The sequence below is a fragment of the Botryllus schlosseri genome, chromosome 13, assembly GCF_051294905.1.
Source record: "Botryllus schlosseri isolate E-star chromosome 13, Bs_hap1, whole genome shotgun sequence".
In the NCBI taxonomy this organism is placed as follows: Eukaryota; Metazoa; Chordata; class Ascidiacea; order Stolidobranchia; family Styelidae; genus Botryllus; species Botryllus schlosseri.
In genome coordinates, this window is record NC_137248.1 from 19,707,459 (window position 1) to 19,725,614 (window position 18,156).

The 18,156-nt window shown below is 39.8% G+C and overlaps 3 protein-coding genes across 4 annotated transcripts in view; 2 read left to right on the plus strand and 1 right to left on the minus strand.

Annotated features, from left to right (window-relative positions):
• Window positions 1–18,156, minus strand: part of LOC145453807 (von Willebrand factor A domain-containing protein 3A-like) — a 173,765-nt gene that overhangs the window by 114,785 nt on the left and 40,824 nt on the right. The gene's annotated exons all lie outside the window — the stretch shown is intronic.
• LOC145454196 (fibrinogen-like protein A) lies at window positions 3,508–8,922 on the plus strand. Its single transcript, XM_080332212.1, has 5 exons — window positions 3,508–3,544; window positions 3,606–3,664; window positions 3,726–3,794; window positions 4,217–4,313; window positions 6,290–8,922. The coding sequence occupies exons 1-5, from the start codon at window positions 3,508–3,510 to the stop codon at window positions 6,613–6,615; spliced, it is 588 nt and encodes a 195-aa protein (XP_080188338.1). The 3' UTR covers window positions 6,616–8,922.
• Window positions 9,249–16,374, plus strand: LOC145454105 (solute carrier family 2, facilitated glucose transporter member 5-like). 2 transcript variants are annotated; one of them, XM_080332124.1, is made up of 10 exons: window positions 9,249–9,613; window positions 11,728–11,859; window positions 11,941–12,076; window positions 12,176–12,297; window positions 12,363–12,463; window positions 12,527–12,674; window positions 12,738–12,932; window positions 13,374–13,521; window positions 14,881–15,038; window positions 16,047–16,374. In XM_080332124.1, the coding sequence occupies exons 1-10, from the start codon at window positions 9,422–9,424 to the stop codon at window positions 16,179–16,181; spliced, it is 1,467 nt and encodes a 488-aa protein (XP_080188250.1). In that variant the 5' UTR covers window positions 9,249–9,421; the 3' UTR covers window positions 16,182–16,374. The 2 variants fall into 2 exon arrangements, with proteins under 2 accessions (XP_080188250.1, XP_080188251.1); XM_080332125.1 differs by lacking the exon at window positions 14,881–15,038.

The following is an 18,156-nucleotide window of genomic DNA, read 5'->3' on the forward strand; positions in this document are numbered from 1 at the left end:
GCTCCGATCCATGTCCAGCTCTAGCGCGTACGCACGTAGTATTTATAACGTCGATATAATTCTGACTGATATAATTCTTGTTATCATGGACCACTTTTAGGGTGTTAATACACAGTACACACTCTTCTCGTTGAGAGTGTACTCGGGTAAAACGAATCCCTCGCATTCACAATATACTCATTTGCCTCACTCTTAACTTGCTATGGTCGGTAAAGAAGCACTCCTACTTTGTCGAAGCACTCAAGTAGGTGTTGCCTACCTGTACTAATTCCTCAAGTCATTATGATTTTAGACTACTTCTACTTCACAGTTCAGGCATTTAGTCAAAAGTGCGCTGGAATATTTCTTTTACTTATTTAAAACCGCTAGCTTTACGTTAATTTATGTCATTACTTTTACTTAAATGGATGGGCAACGATGAGTACTTTGACGAGCTTTACTCTTTACAGGTTTGTTGAAATAGATAACAGATAGTAGTTTCCGACCCAATTTTCCTCGAGTCATATGTGACTTGGTCGGGTCAATGCGCATGCGCAAAGTGACTCAAGTCGAGCCGAGTCATTTACCATATTTCAGAAAATGACCCGAGTCAAGTCGAGTAACCGAAAAATTGCGACTCGATTCGGACTCGAGTTATTACAATCTTGCCAGCTACTCTTCCTCGAAACCCAAACGAGAATATCTAATATTGCACGGATCTCATGACGGATCAATGATCCTGCTATGCTATGTCGCAAGCGATCGCAGTATTGAAAGTTCAAGTTGGCTTCACTCGTATTCAGGCTCATCCTCGCCATCTCATCCGTATAAGCCTAGAAGTGGGCCGTACTACAAGTCGGCAGCTACGGAATAAAAATGAAGAAAATTGGCCTGGTGTAAATGACCATAGCAGTCGACACACGCCTTGAATACCTCAAAACAAATAAACTGATAGTCAGGTTTATAGCAAATTTGTGATTCCGAAGAAAAGTCCACGAAGCAAAATATCCGGTCTCTGTTGCCATCGCTTATTATAATTGCTTCTTTCTCTGCACTGGGTGCCTGCGTATTATGCCGATCCTGTAATGTAGGTGCTATTCGATCCGAAAGCAACACGTCATTGAAGGTATTTACTTATTTAGTTATGTATTTTAGTGGATTTCGATAACTGACTATGACGTGCAAATGCATTATTCAGCTGTTGCGTAGATATGGTAAAGACAAATATGCCGATACATCGCTCTAATTTAGTGAAATTATACAACTAGAATTATATAGTGGTTCAAGTCAGATTATGAAGAGTCCTACATGCGTAGTCAATACTTCAGCTAATGTCGCAGCTATCCGCGTTAACTTGTCATGACTATAGGGCTGGACAAATTCGAGTACCTGAGTGATTCGATTCTGAATCACGTACTATGCCTCGAGTCGAGTCGAGCATTCGAGTATCGCTCATTATGACGCCATAAAAGGATATAATATGTCAAAGTTCAAAAATGTACCTTTTATGTGACCACAAAAAATAGAATGGCTGCTATCCATCACATTGCAGATACTTTGTATTTTTTCGACCGTACCGATTTCATTGCACTTTGTGACAATGTTGTAGGATGATCATGACTTCGGAAATATGGCATTTCCATTAACGTTCGTAGCTTTGCACTAGTAATTTGTACCCTGTTTTGTATGCTGCGGTACGGCCAATCAAGGTTTCATGGCTTCCGCAGTGGAAAATAGTATCGAAGCTACAATTTTTTTATGATAAATTAATTTTCAGTGGCGAGGAGCGCATAATTTCAGTACTTGAAAAAATATTCTTTTACTACTCGACTCGAATAATTAAAATAAATAATATCGATTCAGATTCGAGTATTCGAATCATTATGTCCAGCCCTAGATAACTACCAGATGAATTGCCGCGTAAAGTTATGATGAAACGCGATGTTCAAATATACAGTAGTTGCAATCTCGCCGATGAACAAATGCAGCTAAACCCTAATATAGTGTTTGGCGGGGTTAGATGAAGGCCACACACCAGCGCGAAACGCGTAAATTTCCGTGTTTGCTACTATGAAATAGTTATGGACTCGATTGGACGTTCCGGGAAATGCAAAAGAAAGAGGTTCCGTGTAGCCTATTTCATAAAGGTTTTATAATACCTATGAATACACTAACACCTTGTTATTACGGTTAGTATTAGTCCAATCGTGATAGGGGCGGTTATCATATCACAGTTTTATTTTCCCCCATGGTTGTAAGTTGTAACACTTCGTAAGAAAGGCGTTAGATTCCTCTGAATTTCAGGAATTCAGTAATTTCGCAATATATGCAGGCGGCAAATTATCATCACAAACGTAGTGCAATTATAGTGAGGAACATGTTAAACCGCGATCTGCCTAAACGCGATATCATTAGAAATCCGTTTATACCAGGGGCGGGCAACTTCTCGAGTCGGCGGGCCGGATATAGGAAAATTAAGTACTTGGCGGGCCGGATTGCTGAATCGATACAATATTCGCCCATTTATCCACATTCCACATATACAAGGAATAAATCGCATTTAATGAATACATTTTAACGACAGTAATGTCACTTCAAAGCCATTTCTCGCCGATAATGACGAAGACCATGTGGATTTGAGAATAGCATTGTCATACAGGCGCCGCCATGTCTGCTTCTATCTGATCATTCAACGCACGGTGCAATCCTCAATTAGGATTTCAAGGAGTTCGATAACTCCGGTACCCCTAATTTACCAACACATATATTCGTTAGGGTTGACTAGGTGACGAGATAGCATCGTTGTTCAACTGTGTGGCCTGAGAAATCTCGATAATGAATTCATGCGGTCCGCGACCTCTACGAAATTTGAAAAGTGGCCCGCGACCCGTTTTGAGTTGGCGACCCCTGGTATAAGCAGTGTTTTCGTCTTACAAAAGCCTAGAAGTGTGCCGTGCTACAAGTCGGCGGTTACAGAATGAAAAATAAGAAATATCAGCCTGGTGTAATTGACCATTGTATAGTCGACAAACACCACGATTACCACAAACGAAATTAGGGTTGAGTACATCGCAAATGCCGATAATGCAAGTCTTCTCGCTTCGACGAACTTACGCGTAAGCTCCACTCTAGCACGCTGCGCATATACGTATATAATAACATGCACATTGCACATGCAGTAACTAATATTTGACGTTGTAAGCAAGTAGTGGGAAATCTCGGCAGACTAGGGCCGCGGGCCACATTATCATGTAAAACGGAAAACTGTACGCGGGCCGGACAAAATCCCTTTGCGGGCCGGATCCGGCCCGCGGGCCGTATGTTCCCCACCCCTGGTTTATACGCACAATGGATACCCATTTCATCGCCTGACTCGATGAAAGTTGTTAGCGTTTTCTGTTGCAACTACACCTATCCTTGATACCTACATTATTTAGTTTAAGATCGACATTAAATTCATTAGGAGAACACATCTGGCGACATTGAATCGAATTTCTAAAAATATCGCACAAGATTTGGATCCTTCTGATGGTTGGAACTGTGCAGATCTACTTGCATTCGTCAGGTACGGAGATAAGTTTTAACTCAAGTTCCGTTTAGAGATGATTGAACATCTCCTATTTAAGCGCAATTCTGCATGAGAAGATACGTCGACGGTAAATGGATCTCAAAAGGGGATTGTGAGGTTAGTACACGTAGTGTTAGTTCGTCACTGAAGGTTATATTCTTGCGTACCTTGCATGGAGGATCCAAAAAGGATGTCGGAGATAAAGAACCAAGGTAAAGTTAAAGCAGAAGACGAGAACAATTGGATTGTGAGTTTATCATGGATTTTACTTCTTCCTAACGTTATGAGTATCCGAATGTCTCGAAACATTTCCACTCCTTTGATCAGAGAATTAATTTTTCATTTCTATAATTTATGAAATCTATCTCTGTTTCTCCAGGGAATCTTTAGAATAGCATATTTATATTGAAATGAACCCGAATATTTTCGGCTGACACTCGTCAGGGGTAATCGTCAGCAACTAGTAGAGAATTGGAAAGAACATTGTATATCAACAATCGGAATCATTTGAAAACATCTGTTGCGAGGTGAACTTCTGACATATCGGCAACGTCATGAACTGATAAACTCAGCGAAATTGATAACAATCAGTCAGTCAAATATATCACGAGATGAAATCTAATAATTAGTAATTCAGAAACGGCGATCGATGGTTTAATTTCATTGAAGGTTTTCCAGCGAAGAGTGAACGGAAGCGTGGACTTTTATCGAGGCTGGGACGAATACGTGAATGGATTTGGAAATCCTGAAAGAAATTTCTGGCTCGGTATGGGGGTTTGACCTGTGCAATTCAATAAAAACGCACGGTATTAGTTAGTAAGACAGCCGCATGTCTTTGTCCTTTGATTCGAGACTAGGACGGCAGGTATTTCATTGTAATTTCGAATAATGGTAAGCTACCGCATTATATATATTTCGTCTATCAGTATTGGTATTTGTAAAATAGGACCAGAAATTGTTAAAAGTTAGGTATATCACTATATTATAATGCGAGGCTTTCGATATCACCCAATCAGAGTAGTAAAGAAAGTGAACTGTACAGGACTTGAAGTATATAAACTGAACAGTAACATAACAACTTGGACTCAGACTCGGCTCTAGACACTGTGACTCGGACTCGAACTTCACTCGTTGGCGAATTGAAAATGCCTCGTCTTGACTCGAGTGAAAAGTATAGAAGTAGGGTTAACTTGTGACTCGCGACCTGGTGTCTTAGATACAATCCTGGGTTAGCATGCAACAAATGGCGACATGTTTCCTCGCTTGTACCATTATGATCATCGCCTGCCTGATTAGGATTGTGAACGTTTACAAATTTTGCCAATAAAGATTTTTACTATAGTTGATAGTTATAATTACATAGTTAGGTATCTGTGTCAATGATTCACACTCCTTTTGCCGCGGTGATTCAGAACTTCCTCGTCATTTTAGTCGTTATGTGTTACGATACAATGATTTTACAACGCCAAATTCGCGTATTAGGAAGCTGACTGATAATCATTGCAGTGGTAGAAGCAACGTTTATATTCCATCACAACGTTCCCATCAGATATAGGCAAGTGCGGTGAATCACTCATATTCACACCGACTCCAAAGGATGCAACAATATCTTGTGCTCAATATGACCATTTGAAAAATTATATGATTGACGTTGTCGCATACAGACTGGACTTTAGTTCATATGGTTTCCTATTACATCTGAGTGTTTTGTTATACATCCTGAATGTTTGTAAGTATACCGAAGATAGCTATTGTTATTTGCGAGATATAAAATGTTATAAAGTATTGAGCAACAATTATAAACCATTCAACAGCGTAATTGCTTTTGACTGACACCACCGCTTCACCGTGGCGCCAAGATCCGTTTTTAGTGAATGTAGATTTTTAATACTGGCATACGCATTTTAATACTGGCTTTTTTTTGATCACAACAACTGAAAACATGTTTCTGTCCAGGACTTGAGGAATTGCATCAAAGAACAAAGACAGGAGATTTTGAGCTGCAAATCAACATGCTTACTACCAGTGGAGTCTATTTGGTTGCTAAATGCAGGTGAAGATTGCTTATCCTTAGAGCATATGGGATGTTAACCGGGGTCCATTATCCCTTGGGAGTCCGCGGAGTAGTTTTAAGGGGTCCATTGAAAGCCAATGTTGAAACCACCCGATAACTATAAAATTAAATTGCCATTTATAACATCTATCCGTATGAGACATGCAATCTTATTAAGTGTCTTCTTTTTAGCGCATACCCACAAGTCACAAGCGAAAGTGATGATCTTTTTAGTCGTAAGGTAGCTGTTTTGAAACTATACGTATGGCATCATGATAATAAGTTGTGGCCTGTTCATAGTCATCACGCTATTGATAGATTGTTTGCTGCATTTTACTGGTAGATGTCGATTATGCAACTATATATGTAAGGTGCATTGCGTTTTGATAAATCCAATTTCTTTCACGTTAGAAGGCAACAAATTTAACTTCCCTTTTCAGCACGCAGTCCTGTAATATGCAGTACGATCGTTCTCATTTTATGTAAGTCAAAGTCTGTGCTGCAGTCATTTCACTACACCATGGTAGCATCAAGTAATAGGCTTGTGTTCCTATCGCGATATAAGAGATTGAAATATGCTTCACCCGCCGATATCCGTTTGTCAGACAACACAAAAAATATGCTTTAAACTGGAGATAGCAACTGCACCCAGTCCATCATTAACTTACACTTGCTGCTATTCATCATAGCATACCCAAGATCTTTTGTATTCAGTAATTTTCAAATCGGGCCCGGATCTCACTATTACATATTGACTGTGTCCGGATACTCTGGAAATGCAACCGACCAGATCACAAGTCACAACGCTGATCCATTTACAACGAAAGATGCGGATCACGATAAATACGAAGGCGGCAATTGCGCTTCGCGATTTAAAGGGGCTTGGTGGTATAATTGGTGCTCCGTAAGCAATCTCAATGGTTATTCCAACGAAACAGGAGACAAGAGAATTTGGTGGGGTCATGACCGCAAAATCAGGAACTACACCGAGATGAAGTTTCGCAGAAGGATTTGAATTCGGTCGATAGAATTTGAAATACGCACAAGTTCAACGTTTGTCTATATTACAGGGTTGCGCAGCCTTTTTATAAGCGGACCACAGTTGAATGATGGGTAACGATAGCGTTACCAACTGGCCGCACGTATGCTATCTAATAGGGATGGTGTGAACCTCTGAAAGGTTCAGGTTCTTGTGAGCGTGAACCTTTTTGAAAGGTTCTGTGTGAACGGGGAACGTGAACCTCATGACGTCACGTGATGTCATATTGCTAATGCCAACGTTATATTTCAGTGAAGTCATAACCTATATTGTACACGATACCTAGCGACGACTGGGGCCACATAATGCCGTAATGCTGAAGTCCATATTGAAGTTTTAAACGTCGCTAAATGTATCAACTGGGGCAATCAAATGATATAATAATCCCATAAAATCAATATCTTCCGTCCCTTTGTCAACAATTTCGACGAGGCTTGCAAGGGAATGTAAGCTTACGGCTTAACGGTCTAGGCCAGACCGGACAATGTATTCGGCGTCTGATTATTGCTACGTTGATATTGATAAGAGTGTAAAACGGCTTTCTATACTTGCTACCGATATTACCCCATTAACAAAGTTATACAGCAGTAGCCAACACCCCAATCGCACAGATTTGGTTTTTATGATACAGTAAACATATGAAGTCAATATTGCTAGATTTTTTACATCACGACAACGATATCAATCTCATTGATTGGTTGAATAAGCATTAGGGATGGTGTGAACATCTGAAAGGTTCAGGTTCGTGTGAACGCGAACCTTTTTGAAAGGTTCTGTGTGAACGCGAACGTGAACTTCATGACGTCACGTGACGTCATATTGCTACTTCCAGCACTACATTTCAGTGAAGGGATATACAAGATACCTAGCGACAACTTGCTGACTTTTTATACGTCACCAAATGCATCAACTGGAGCCATCATATGCTATAATAATCCCATAAAATCAATACCTTCGGTGGCTTTGCCAACAATTTCGACGAGGACTTGCCAAGGAAATATTACGAATTCACGGTCTAGGCCAGACCGGGCAATGTATTTTGCGTCTGACTATTGTACAATGCACATTGACACTGAGCGGAGTGAACGGGTTTCTAAACTTGCTACCGATATTACCCCATAAACAAGGTATGCAGTATCCAACACCCCACGGATTTGGTGTTTAGTATACAATCAACATATCAAATCAAGATGGATGCCGTACGCCTGCTAGATGTTTTACGAACATAACGATGTATTATTTATATCAATTTCATTGATTGGTTGAATAAGCATCATGCGCTGGCTATACATGCATGGCCGTGTATTTCGCTCTTGATGTTGTGTGATTGCGGGTCAAGCTCGCAGCAGATAGTCACTAAATATTCCCAAACGGAAAGCTGCTTGTTTCGAGCAAACTTTTCTAACAAAGCAAGCAAAGTTTTTGAGATAGGCGAGGCGGTGTATGCTTGTTTAGTGTTAATTTCTCTATGCTGCCAGCGTTATGCATATAGTGGTCCGAAATTGAAATGCAAAGAATTTCAACTAAATATGTTTTAATGGCGTGAAAAATGTAACATACGAAAAAGGTTCACAGTGCAGAACCTATCAAGGTTCATTTGTGAACACGAACCTCTTAATTTCTGAGGTTCACACACAGAACGCGAACGTGAACCTCACGTTCACATCATCCCTAGTTCTTACTGTACAATGTAGTTTGCATGGTTAGTAAAACATGAATAAATTTATTTCACCTAAAATATGCATTATATGATTCCACTCGGCTGGAAAGTCGTTGACTAGGGATTTGCACTACACTTACTGTATAAAATGTCTCGTGTGTAAAAATGAGTCGGGATCACTTTTATTCGCTATAGGCAAACCGCTTCAATTCTGAAGCCCCCATTTGTTACTGCAACGAATGTTAATTCTCTGTGATGATTGCAGTCATATCTGCTAGTATATCTGAATAGAATGTCGAAAGAAGTCTATACACAACTTTCGTAAGTGTAGGAAAGAAAGCAGTTCCGATATCATATATAGAAAATAGCTCGGCCAGTTGACTCTCACTTCAGGCGCTTTCTTGCCATTACAGAGAGCGCCATATACCGATTACCCAAACTTTGGGATGTGCTCCAACTAAACCCGCGGGCGATTTCCAGATCGTTACGTTGATGTAAATGTATTATAGTCACATTATTTCTTGCTTATATGTCACTTACAGTGGTAGTTATCCGGTTGAGAAACTGTTATGTCAGCCCTTAGAAATCCCTCGCAATATATAAACGGCACCGCGCCGTTACATTGCTTCGTAATTAAGTTTTTCAATCGATTCAACCAATTTAAAATTTATGCTAGTCCCGTAATCTTCAGTTTGACAGACATCCGAATTGGTATGGTCAGCGTCCTGCGACCCGCATTTTGCGACACGTAATGCGAGAGTCAGATTATATTGAAGAACGAAGATTTCCTCATCCAAATTTCAAGGGCCTTGTAACTTGATTCGCATCTATATTGTTGTTAGGAGATGGACATCAGGTTGGCACTGCATGAGATGCAAGTTTGCAGGTCTCTGAATTGGTCACGTAATGAATTTGGTATGATTCGAGGACCAAACCAGTTCGAAGTATAGCATTGAAAATGGAGAGTCATTCAAGACAGCAAGGGTCAAATTATTTAGTGTCATAATAATACCACATTCAAGTTAGTGGCATTGCACTCGCTTTTTCAAGTGAATAGTTGATCACTGTGTTAACACTCGGACTTTTACCCAATTTCTAAGTACAGTTTGCTAGTAAGCCGTTATGATAATGGAACAGGAGTGCCAGGTAAGCATACGCGCTCCAACAAAACCAGAAACAGCAAAGGTAACAGCGCGGGCTACGTGGATCGCGGCTTTCGTAGCATTTACCGGGACGTGGCATTTCGGATACTCCATTGGGTCTGTAAATGCTGCCTGCGTTCCACTGACCAAGTTCATACGAATGGAGTTTGAAGTAAGTTGGCCACGTTGGAAATGTGCACAGGGGAAATGTCTTCTGTAACCGGCATATGAATACGTAATAGAATTATCTGTAAATTCAGAAATAAGGTTTTAATCAAGGAATTTAATTTTAGTTTCTACAATGTAATTGACGTATGATGTATTATTAAAATGGGGTGTTTTATCAGTGCTCCGAAACGATAGTTGCCAACTTAATAAAACACACATATATATATAATATATATTAATACAGAATTTAATCTCGGTGTAGTAGTATATCGTGATAATGCAAACGCAGAAGTAATCAGACGTAGAGAACTATTAGCTGTTGTTCACAATGCTGTGCAGTGCAGGCTCCGCAAAATTCTCGAGGAAATACGCAACAACGAATACCGTTTGGATACAAAATACAGGGTCTCCACAAATAACCACATTTGTAAGTTACTAATCAGGGCGCCGTACTCATAAACATCTTTAAATTTGTATCATATTTCATTATTGACGCGGTCTAGGCCAGTGGCTCCCAACCGGTGGGGAATTAAACGGTTTCTATGGTGGGGAATAGACGCATATGTTAAACATTTTATACAGGATAGTCTACATATTTACGGAGACACATGCGCGATTACCGTTACCAGTTACATGCTCTGGAATGTATGTATCGAAACTTATAAATTGAAATTGTCCTCGGAAGAGACCCAAATGTCCTCTTTGTTGTGAATTTGTCCTCTTTTTTTTCTCTGAAAAGGATTTAAATGCCACAAAAAATGCGACTCCGACGCGGCGAACGTCAGAGTTTCGTAAAAACTCGGGAGCCGAGTCAAAGTGAGGACATTTCTTTGGTCAATACAATACTATGGGTCGAGTTTTTTTTTAAATCCCTAGTTTTCTTGGAGCTTTCAGAATTGATAAAAAGTGTCCGTTTTTTAGGATCTAAAAATATGGTAACCGTATTTTGAAGGGTATAGGAGTTTCGGGTAGTGGGGAATGAAGACTCAGAATAAATATGAAGTGGGGAATTACATCACACGCTGAACAAATGTCAGATTTCCCGAGTAGCAGTAAACGACTGTTGACAATATCAATCTATATCCTCAACTTCGTGGATGCTGAAGGCAAGGATATATCGATATACCTGACTGAATGCAGCATATGCACTTACTCTTTTGAGTACAATAGGCTTGAACGCACGTACTGGGGCCTTGCCTGGGGTCTCTATGTCAATACAATGCGAATTTTGCACAGTATTAATCTGATCACCGCATACTGAATTCAGAACTATGTGCTGAGAACTAAGCTCTTTGCAGAAATTCCCAGAAACTTCTATCGGCGGCGATCCTGTTCGTATCTTTTCATCCAATCGGCTTTACATCGTTTCTGGAAATGCTACTTCCATCAGTGGCATAAATGGGGGTATAAATGTCCCGAGTTGAAAGCGAATTCTTCCCTTCACAATAATGACCATATGCCTATAGTTATCCCTTATATATTAAATTTCATGAATTTGTACTTTTATAATGTCGCCTTTTCGTATATCTATAATGTAATATTCCTTGCGAGATTTTGATGCCTGCTATATGATCTCTCTTGAGATATAGCTTGATTTATCAGATTTGTACAAATCTGGATATTCTCAAGCGAATAAGGGGCAAGCGACAAAAGATATTGTTGGATAGATAACAACGACAACACCTAGCCGCCATATTCCCACTCAACACTTATCAGTTATCAGTGATATCACTGATACGCATTTCATATTTCTCTCAATTTATGTCGCTCGATTTGGGCGATTCTGTGGCAATGTAACCCACTAGAACGAGAGTGACGTATAAAAGTGTGGACATGAGTGTCTAATATTACAAATCTTATAGTCGATTGAAGCACCAATATCATCTGGATCACTACGATGCTTCCTTACATGCCGACTATATGTTCTCATCAGAGCTGTGTCCAGGCGCACAGGGTATTATCCTATCTTCACCATTGGTCAGATGATATCCCAACCAAGCGAATTTACATGAAGATACCGACTTGCCAGTCCGCAGTTTACCATGCACTGTGGAATTTGGACAGTGGCGGGTGTTGTTATCTTTGCGAAAATACCACCACCTCTTGATCTTGTCACAGGACCGTTATCAAAGTAACGTCTCCTCAGAATTCGTCGACGCAATTTGGGTGACAACGTCTTCTATCTTTCCAATTGGAGGTCTCTTCGGGAGCTTCGTAATCGGCCCCTTGATCACTCGTTTCGGTAGATTGGTGAGTTACAGTAGCTTGTTGATGTTGAGTTATTTATACCGGACTTACGTATATATACAGTCTATGCTTTGTTTTAAACAGAGATCGATTCTATTCTGTCATGTAGCCGTTGTGATACTTTCAACAATCCTGGGATTGAGTAAATTTTGTCATCTTCCAGAGCTAGTAATCCTTGCTCGATTCGGCCTTGGAGTTACCAGCGGTGCGGGAGCGATAGGTATAATACTTTTACATTATGGTATTGTCAGTGAAGATAGTAATTTATCACCACTGCAAGAATTGGTTGAGAAATGAAACCTTTCCGGTGTTCTTGCAGGCATATGCCCTATGTACGTGGCAGAAGTTAGTCCGATGAAAGTTCGTGGTAAATTTGGAGTTTTTGTTGGAACCGGAATAAGCGTCGGTATATTTGCGGCCAACACATTGGGATTGCCATCGGTAAGTGAAATCAAAATTGTAATCTGGGTGAGTGGGCCTACATGGCTATATTTATGCCGTTACAGCTTCTGAGCAACGACGCAATGTGGCCGCTGTTATTTGCGCTAACTGGTGTTCCATCCTTGCTGTTTATTGCGCTATGTAAGACACTTCCAGAGAGTCCAAGGTTCAATGGCTTACATTTGATATTTTGAAAACTTCACGTTTTATAAATCAATCCCATGTACAGGCAACTATACTTTGAAAACGGCGAGACAGAAAAAGCTACTGAGGTACTGCGAAAGGTGAACGGAATAGCCGATGTCTCTTCGATACTGAACGAAATGGCCAAGGAAAAGAAATGTGGTGATTCGCGCACACAATTGACCATACGTCAAGTAGGCATTTTTACCTCGTAAATTGCGGGAACGCAATCGCATCAAGTCTTCTGTTTTTACAAGATTTTCAGTACAAGATCTCTTATGTGGCCTCTGATTGCTTCGTCGATATTGGCAGCAGCACAGCAACTGACTGGTGTCAACGGCATCGCTTTTAATATGAATAAAGCGTTCGTGGAAGCCGGGCTGACCTTTCAAATCGTGCCATACGCCACTATGGCTGTATCCGGATCGGTTATATTCATCAATCTGGCTTGTGTAAGTATGCACAAAACTATGCGACGCATAGTCGCGAGCATTTAGTAAGACAATTACACCTGCGTTAAAACGGGTTAGTGGCCTCGGTAGTTACCTCCTTCTCTTGCGCGTTACGCGTTACGCGGGATCTATTTAATTGCCGCCGATATTGTTGGTAATTGCAGACTCTTACTTTAGAAACGGAGTATTCTATATTTATGATGACCACGATGCATTGTGTAATGTGTACTATTTATACCATTCTTAGTCAATCATCGCCGGTTAGAGATATTGAAATAGATTGCCAGACGGTGTCTTCCTCCCAACCAATGCAAAGTGTTTATATCAATTAAGGTACAGTCACTTCATCACAGGACACCCATTGTGGAATAGAAATTAACCACCATAATTCTGCAACAAGCCATGCAAAGAAACGCAAAAGGCGATATTTTGAAATTTCAGGCATTCCTTACTGAAAAATATGGGAGAAAATCGATGTTATGTCTGGGATACTCCCTCGAAGCAGTCAGCCTGCTGATGATATCGATTTTCATGAAGACCCAGCATATGTCTGCAATGCTTCCATACATGACTGTGGCATCATCAATAGGTTGGTCATTTCTCTCGCGTACGTACCGTAAAATCGGCGAGTCATGTATAGTATTTGGCGTTAGTCAGACAAGATAGCAAAAGGTAACGTCATTCGCTAGTGAAGTCAAGGAGAATTTGGTTTAGGACAGTGGTTTCCAAATATTTTCTAGTTAGAGCACCAGTTGGAAAAAACACTCTAATAGTCCTCCAAATACTATACCGAATTCCACATAGGCCGTGAAGCAGATCACAACCCTGTATCACAGTAGTGCCTCAAAGTAGGCTCCAAAAAGTCAGCTGCAAAAAGTGTCGTTCTTGGTCATTGGCTCCATGTGCTGGACAATATACCACCGACACCCGTCATTGTATCACCTGCCGTCACGTAGTGGATGCAAGAATACTCACGTTAATTCTGTCACAAGCTGAGGCCAGTTTTGCATGAATTATGCTGCGTTACTTGTTTTAGCTTTATATGAGAATACTTTCTGGGTGATATTCTTAGCATTGACCATTAACACAAGTTGAGTTATTATTGAAGGCCAAAGCATCAATACACAATCTCGGTTATTGGCATTGCGTCAAATTGTGAGCAACGTGCTAGCAGTAGTTTTTATACCACTTTCTGTAAAAGAACCTTTTACTACAAATAATAGTGGGTGCCTCTATTGCTATAATTTCATACTATTGACAAAGTGAAAAAAAGCACTCTATGCACTATATTCAAATTAGGGTTGCATTTAAAACAAAAATCATTCAAAAACAAACTTGTTTAAAGCATGGCCCTTTGTTGTTCAAAATATGTATTTATCGTTTTCGTTTAGTTTTTATTGACCATATCGTCACGAATATTCATTGTGACGTCACAGCGGATCAACATTGACAATATTAAATATAAGGTCAATATGTCTCCGTTGACGAAAAAGTCTTCCGAACCCTGTCATAAACGGACCAAAAACTATCTCTGAATTGGACTACATAGTTATGCAACATTTTACGGTCGGCCGTCATCATCATTAGAACCTCCATTCGTGCTATATATATCGGGTGCAAATCGTCGTTACGCTCATACTGCTTGTTTATACACAATTATGGCATAACTATACAACTTAAAAAACACAATTTTTTAAAAGGCATCTGTTTAAAACGCTGTTTAAAACATGTGTCAAACAAAGTGTTTTAAAACACCATTTGTTTCAAATGCAGCCCGGATTCAAACCAACTTACCGCCTTCACATGTACTTGAAGAAGGTATACGCAGCAATAAAATGCTGCTGATATGCATTAACATCGTATTGTGACAGTAACGACGATTTGAGATTGCGTAAAACCTTCTATGTGTTCTGCTGTTCATTCGTTGCTATCGTTGGTGTTTTCACAGGATTCTTTTGCGGTTTCGGACTAGGCGGCGGTTGCGTGACCCACGTGATCATCCCGGAGTTGTTCGATCAAGCGTCTCGTTCTGCAGGAATGATGATTTCGTCCGCAGTCATTTGGATATCGTTCGCATTATGTGCCGTCGTCACCCCTTACATGCTGGTAAGAACTGGGCTTAGCGTCGGTCAGTTTACAGTGACAATAAAAGCAGAGACGTTAAAATATAATAGAGCTCAATCTAAAATTGAATGCAATCCATCGTAAATTTGCAAATATCACTTTCTGTTCACTGGATATGGCATGGATTTTGATGTAATTATATGACTGGATTAGGTTTATATGGATCATTTCAAAATTCGATGGTTATGCCGCCACCAATAGCATGTATTATTGAAGCACTTGGTAATTATGCCGTTTAAATCTGGCCTAAATGAACAGCAATGGATGTGCCAGTTGGTCCACATTGTCATGCTATTTATTACACCGACAATAATCAAAGTAAAAAGGAAAACGTTCTGCTCGAAGTAAGAAATTAAGCTTGTAAAGGTCCGTAGACGTGAAAAACATAACGTCGGTGACTGAAACAGCACTTTTATTTTTAAATAATATTTGGACATTTGGATCGCTTTTTAAGTGATTGAGGATGGGATTGGGGCATTTTGACAAAGTCCGACAATGGCTCTAACTCCAAAAAGAGAAAATTCAACGAGTCTCTGACTCTGCAACACAAACTCATTTACATGTAAAGCTACCGTATGAGCGTGAAGCGTAGATATCATGGGTATTATCAATCGTTATATACATACATAGTTAGTGAAAGTAATCACCCATGGTAATCAAGTAGAAATAAAAGTAACGCCGTGAATTCTCACGCAAGTACAAGTAGTAGTAGCGATTTCCGAGTAAATAAAATTGGAATATTTTAGACCTATAATTTTGCCTAAATACCTGAAAGCTATGACGCATAGGTAGAAATTGTCTAAACCCTTATCTATTTGAGTTCGTAAGTACTGAAAGTAAAAAAAATCTACTTGAGTACCCCAAAAAGTAGAGGTAGGCCTACATCGTAATCGACGTCCGTATATATATCAATATCATTGAATACGGCTAAGCATTTCTTTGCGAGATCTGCCATTGCCAGCGCGGCGAGACATTACATATTTGTTTCAGGCCTACATCGGGGGATACACCTTTGTCTTGTTCTGCATCTTGGCAGTGGCTACCGTTGCGTTTACTGCGTGGAGAGTGCCGGAAACGAGAAATAAATCATTTGCCGAGATCAAGACTGAATTTAACAGAAAGTAGTGTGCAGTAGCAACTGTACGAAACCGAGTTGAACGAATGGATTTCTAACGATGAATTGCTATTTCACATTGTAAGATATAGTGATGCATAAAAGATGTTGGCCTATAGACAGACACACTAGTCTGATGCAAATAGATGTATTCTGCACATGTCGAAAAAAGCTCGTAACAAAGCAAACTTTCATACACCCAGATCTCGCGTGATAATATGTTGCATCTCCGGATACACAAATTAGCTTGTAACTTGAGTTTATCTTGAATTTGGGTAAACGATCACTAATATAATCTCCGTTAGTGTTGTTTATGGTTTCGTAGTATCTACGGTCATTCTATATCCGATGTACGCGGTATTTGAACATTACACTAGTTCCGGCAAGTACCGTAGGCCTACCTACATTCCCTGCCGAGTCCCACAATAACTGCAAGAATTGTAATCTATATATTTTGACAATCTACAGTCACTATGGTACTGCAATGAAATGAGTCGGTACCCGTCGACATAACACATTCACCACGTCTCAAATTACTCTTGCTCCAACGTTTTTATCAGTTTTCCACCCTAACACAAATATTTATTATGAAACTGTTACGATAAGCACAGGCACAGTACAGAGTAGCTTGATAACCAGTCGATATAGTTTGTGTGCGCAACCAATCAAGTGACAGAACTCCTGCAAACAGCCAATGGGATGTCTGGACAATATTGCCGCGATTCTTGCCACCGTGAAAGTCTTGAAACTCGATTGGTCGTATCGCAGCTTACGAAACATGCAGTACAAAGCTACTGTGAAGGGGTAATAAATACAAAAAGCATAGTACCAACAAATTATCTTGCATTATATTCTTTGTAGCAACATAAAAGGTAAATACTTATACTTCAGCATCTTTCAAACTGTTATGACGTCATTAGTGAGACTCAAATATTCGTCTCGAAACCTACTACTAGATTTACAATCGAACCACTCAGGCACTCGATTTTTCTCATCCTTATCAACGACCCTGACTCAAACCGAACTCAGGGCTGTGGAGTCGGTAGATTTTACCACATATTCCGACTCCGACTCCAGTCATTTTCATTATACCGACTCCAACTCCGACTTTGACTCCTGAGCCTTTAAACGCACTGACTCCGACAGTACCACGAATTTACTTCGAAAATTATATCCCCGAGTGGCAGCTAAATGACTATCATATAACCTTAAACATAATGATGCGAACATATGATTAACGATGACATGCAAAATTGTTTCCTTGTGGCGCAGAGTTATTCATTATGCAATTTATATGAAAGAATGCCTTTCTAAATATCCTTCCCTTTTTCATATTTTATGAATTTTTATAACATGGACTCCCTCATACCCTAATATGTCTGAATCATTCCACGATGACATGGATCCAATCCTGTATCATTATAATGTAGATAAAACAATCGAAGGGTAGCTCTTGTGTATGAGTCAGCAACTATAGCCTAGCTTACTAATTTTCTCATTACACACTATACTAATTACAATTACACAAACTCTCACTATACTAGTAAACATTGACCAGAAACGAGATTTAGGAAGTAGTCAAATAACATATGTCTATTTACATGCACTTAGTCAAGTATTCAAGGACCAGGACTTGCAGTCTTTCTTAATCATTTGTTCGACGCGAGCAGCTGAGCTACACTATAAATATTTTCAATTTTGTCAAGTGGGAAGCAGCGTTTGGATATATTGGCGCATGGCGAAGATACATATTGCGATTTTCTTCCTCTATGCAAATATATTGCAATTTGCAAATAATGTCCAATTTCATCAATATCGGTAATAAGACCAAGTGATTGATGGAGTATAAAAATCACATTTTACTTATTATTAGTAATTTAAAGATAGCTTTGAAAGCTATTGCTTTCATAATAAAGAAGTCGGAGTCAGGGTCAGTTTCACAAACTTCGACTCCGACTCCAGTCAATATTTTTGTGCGACTCCGAC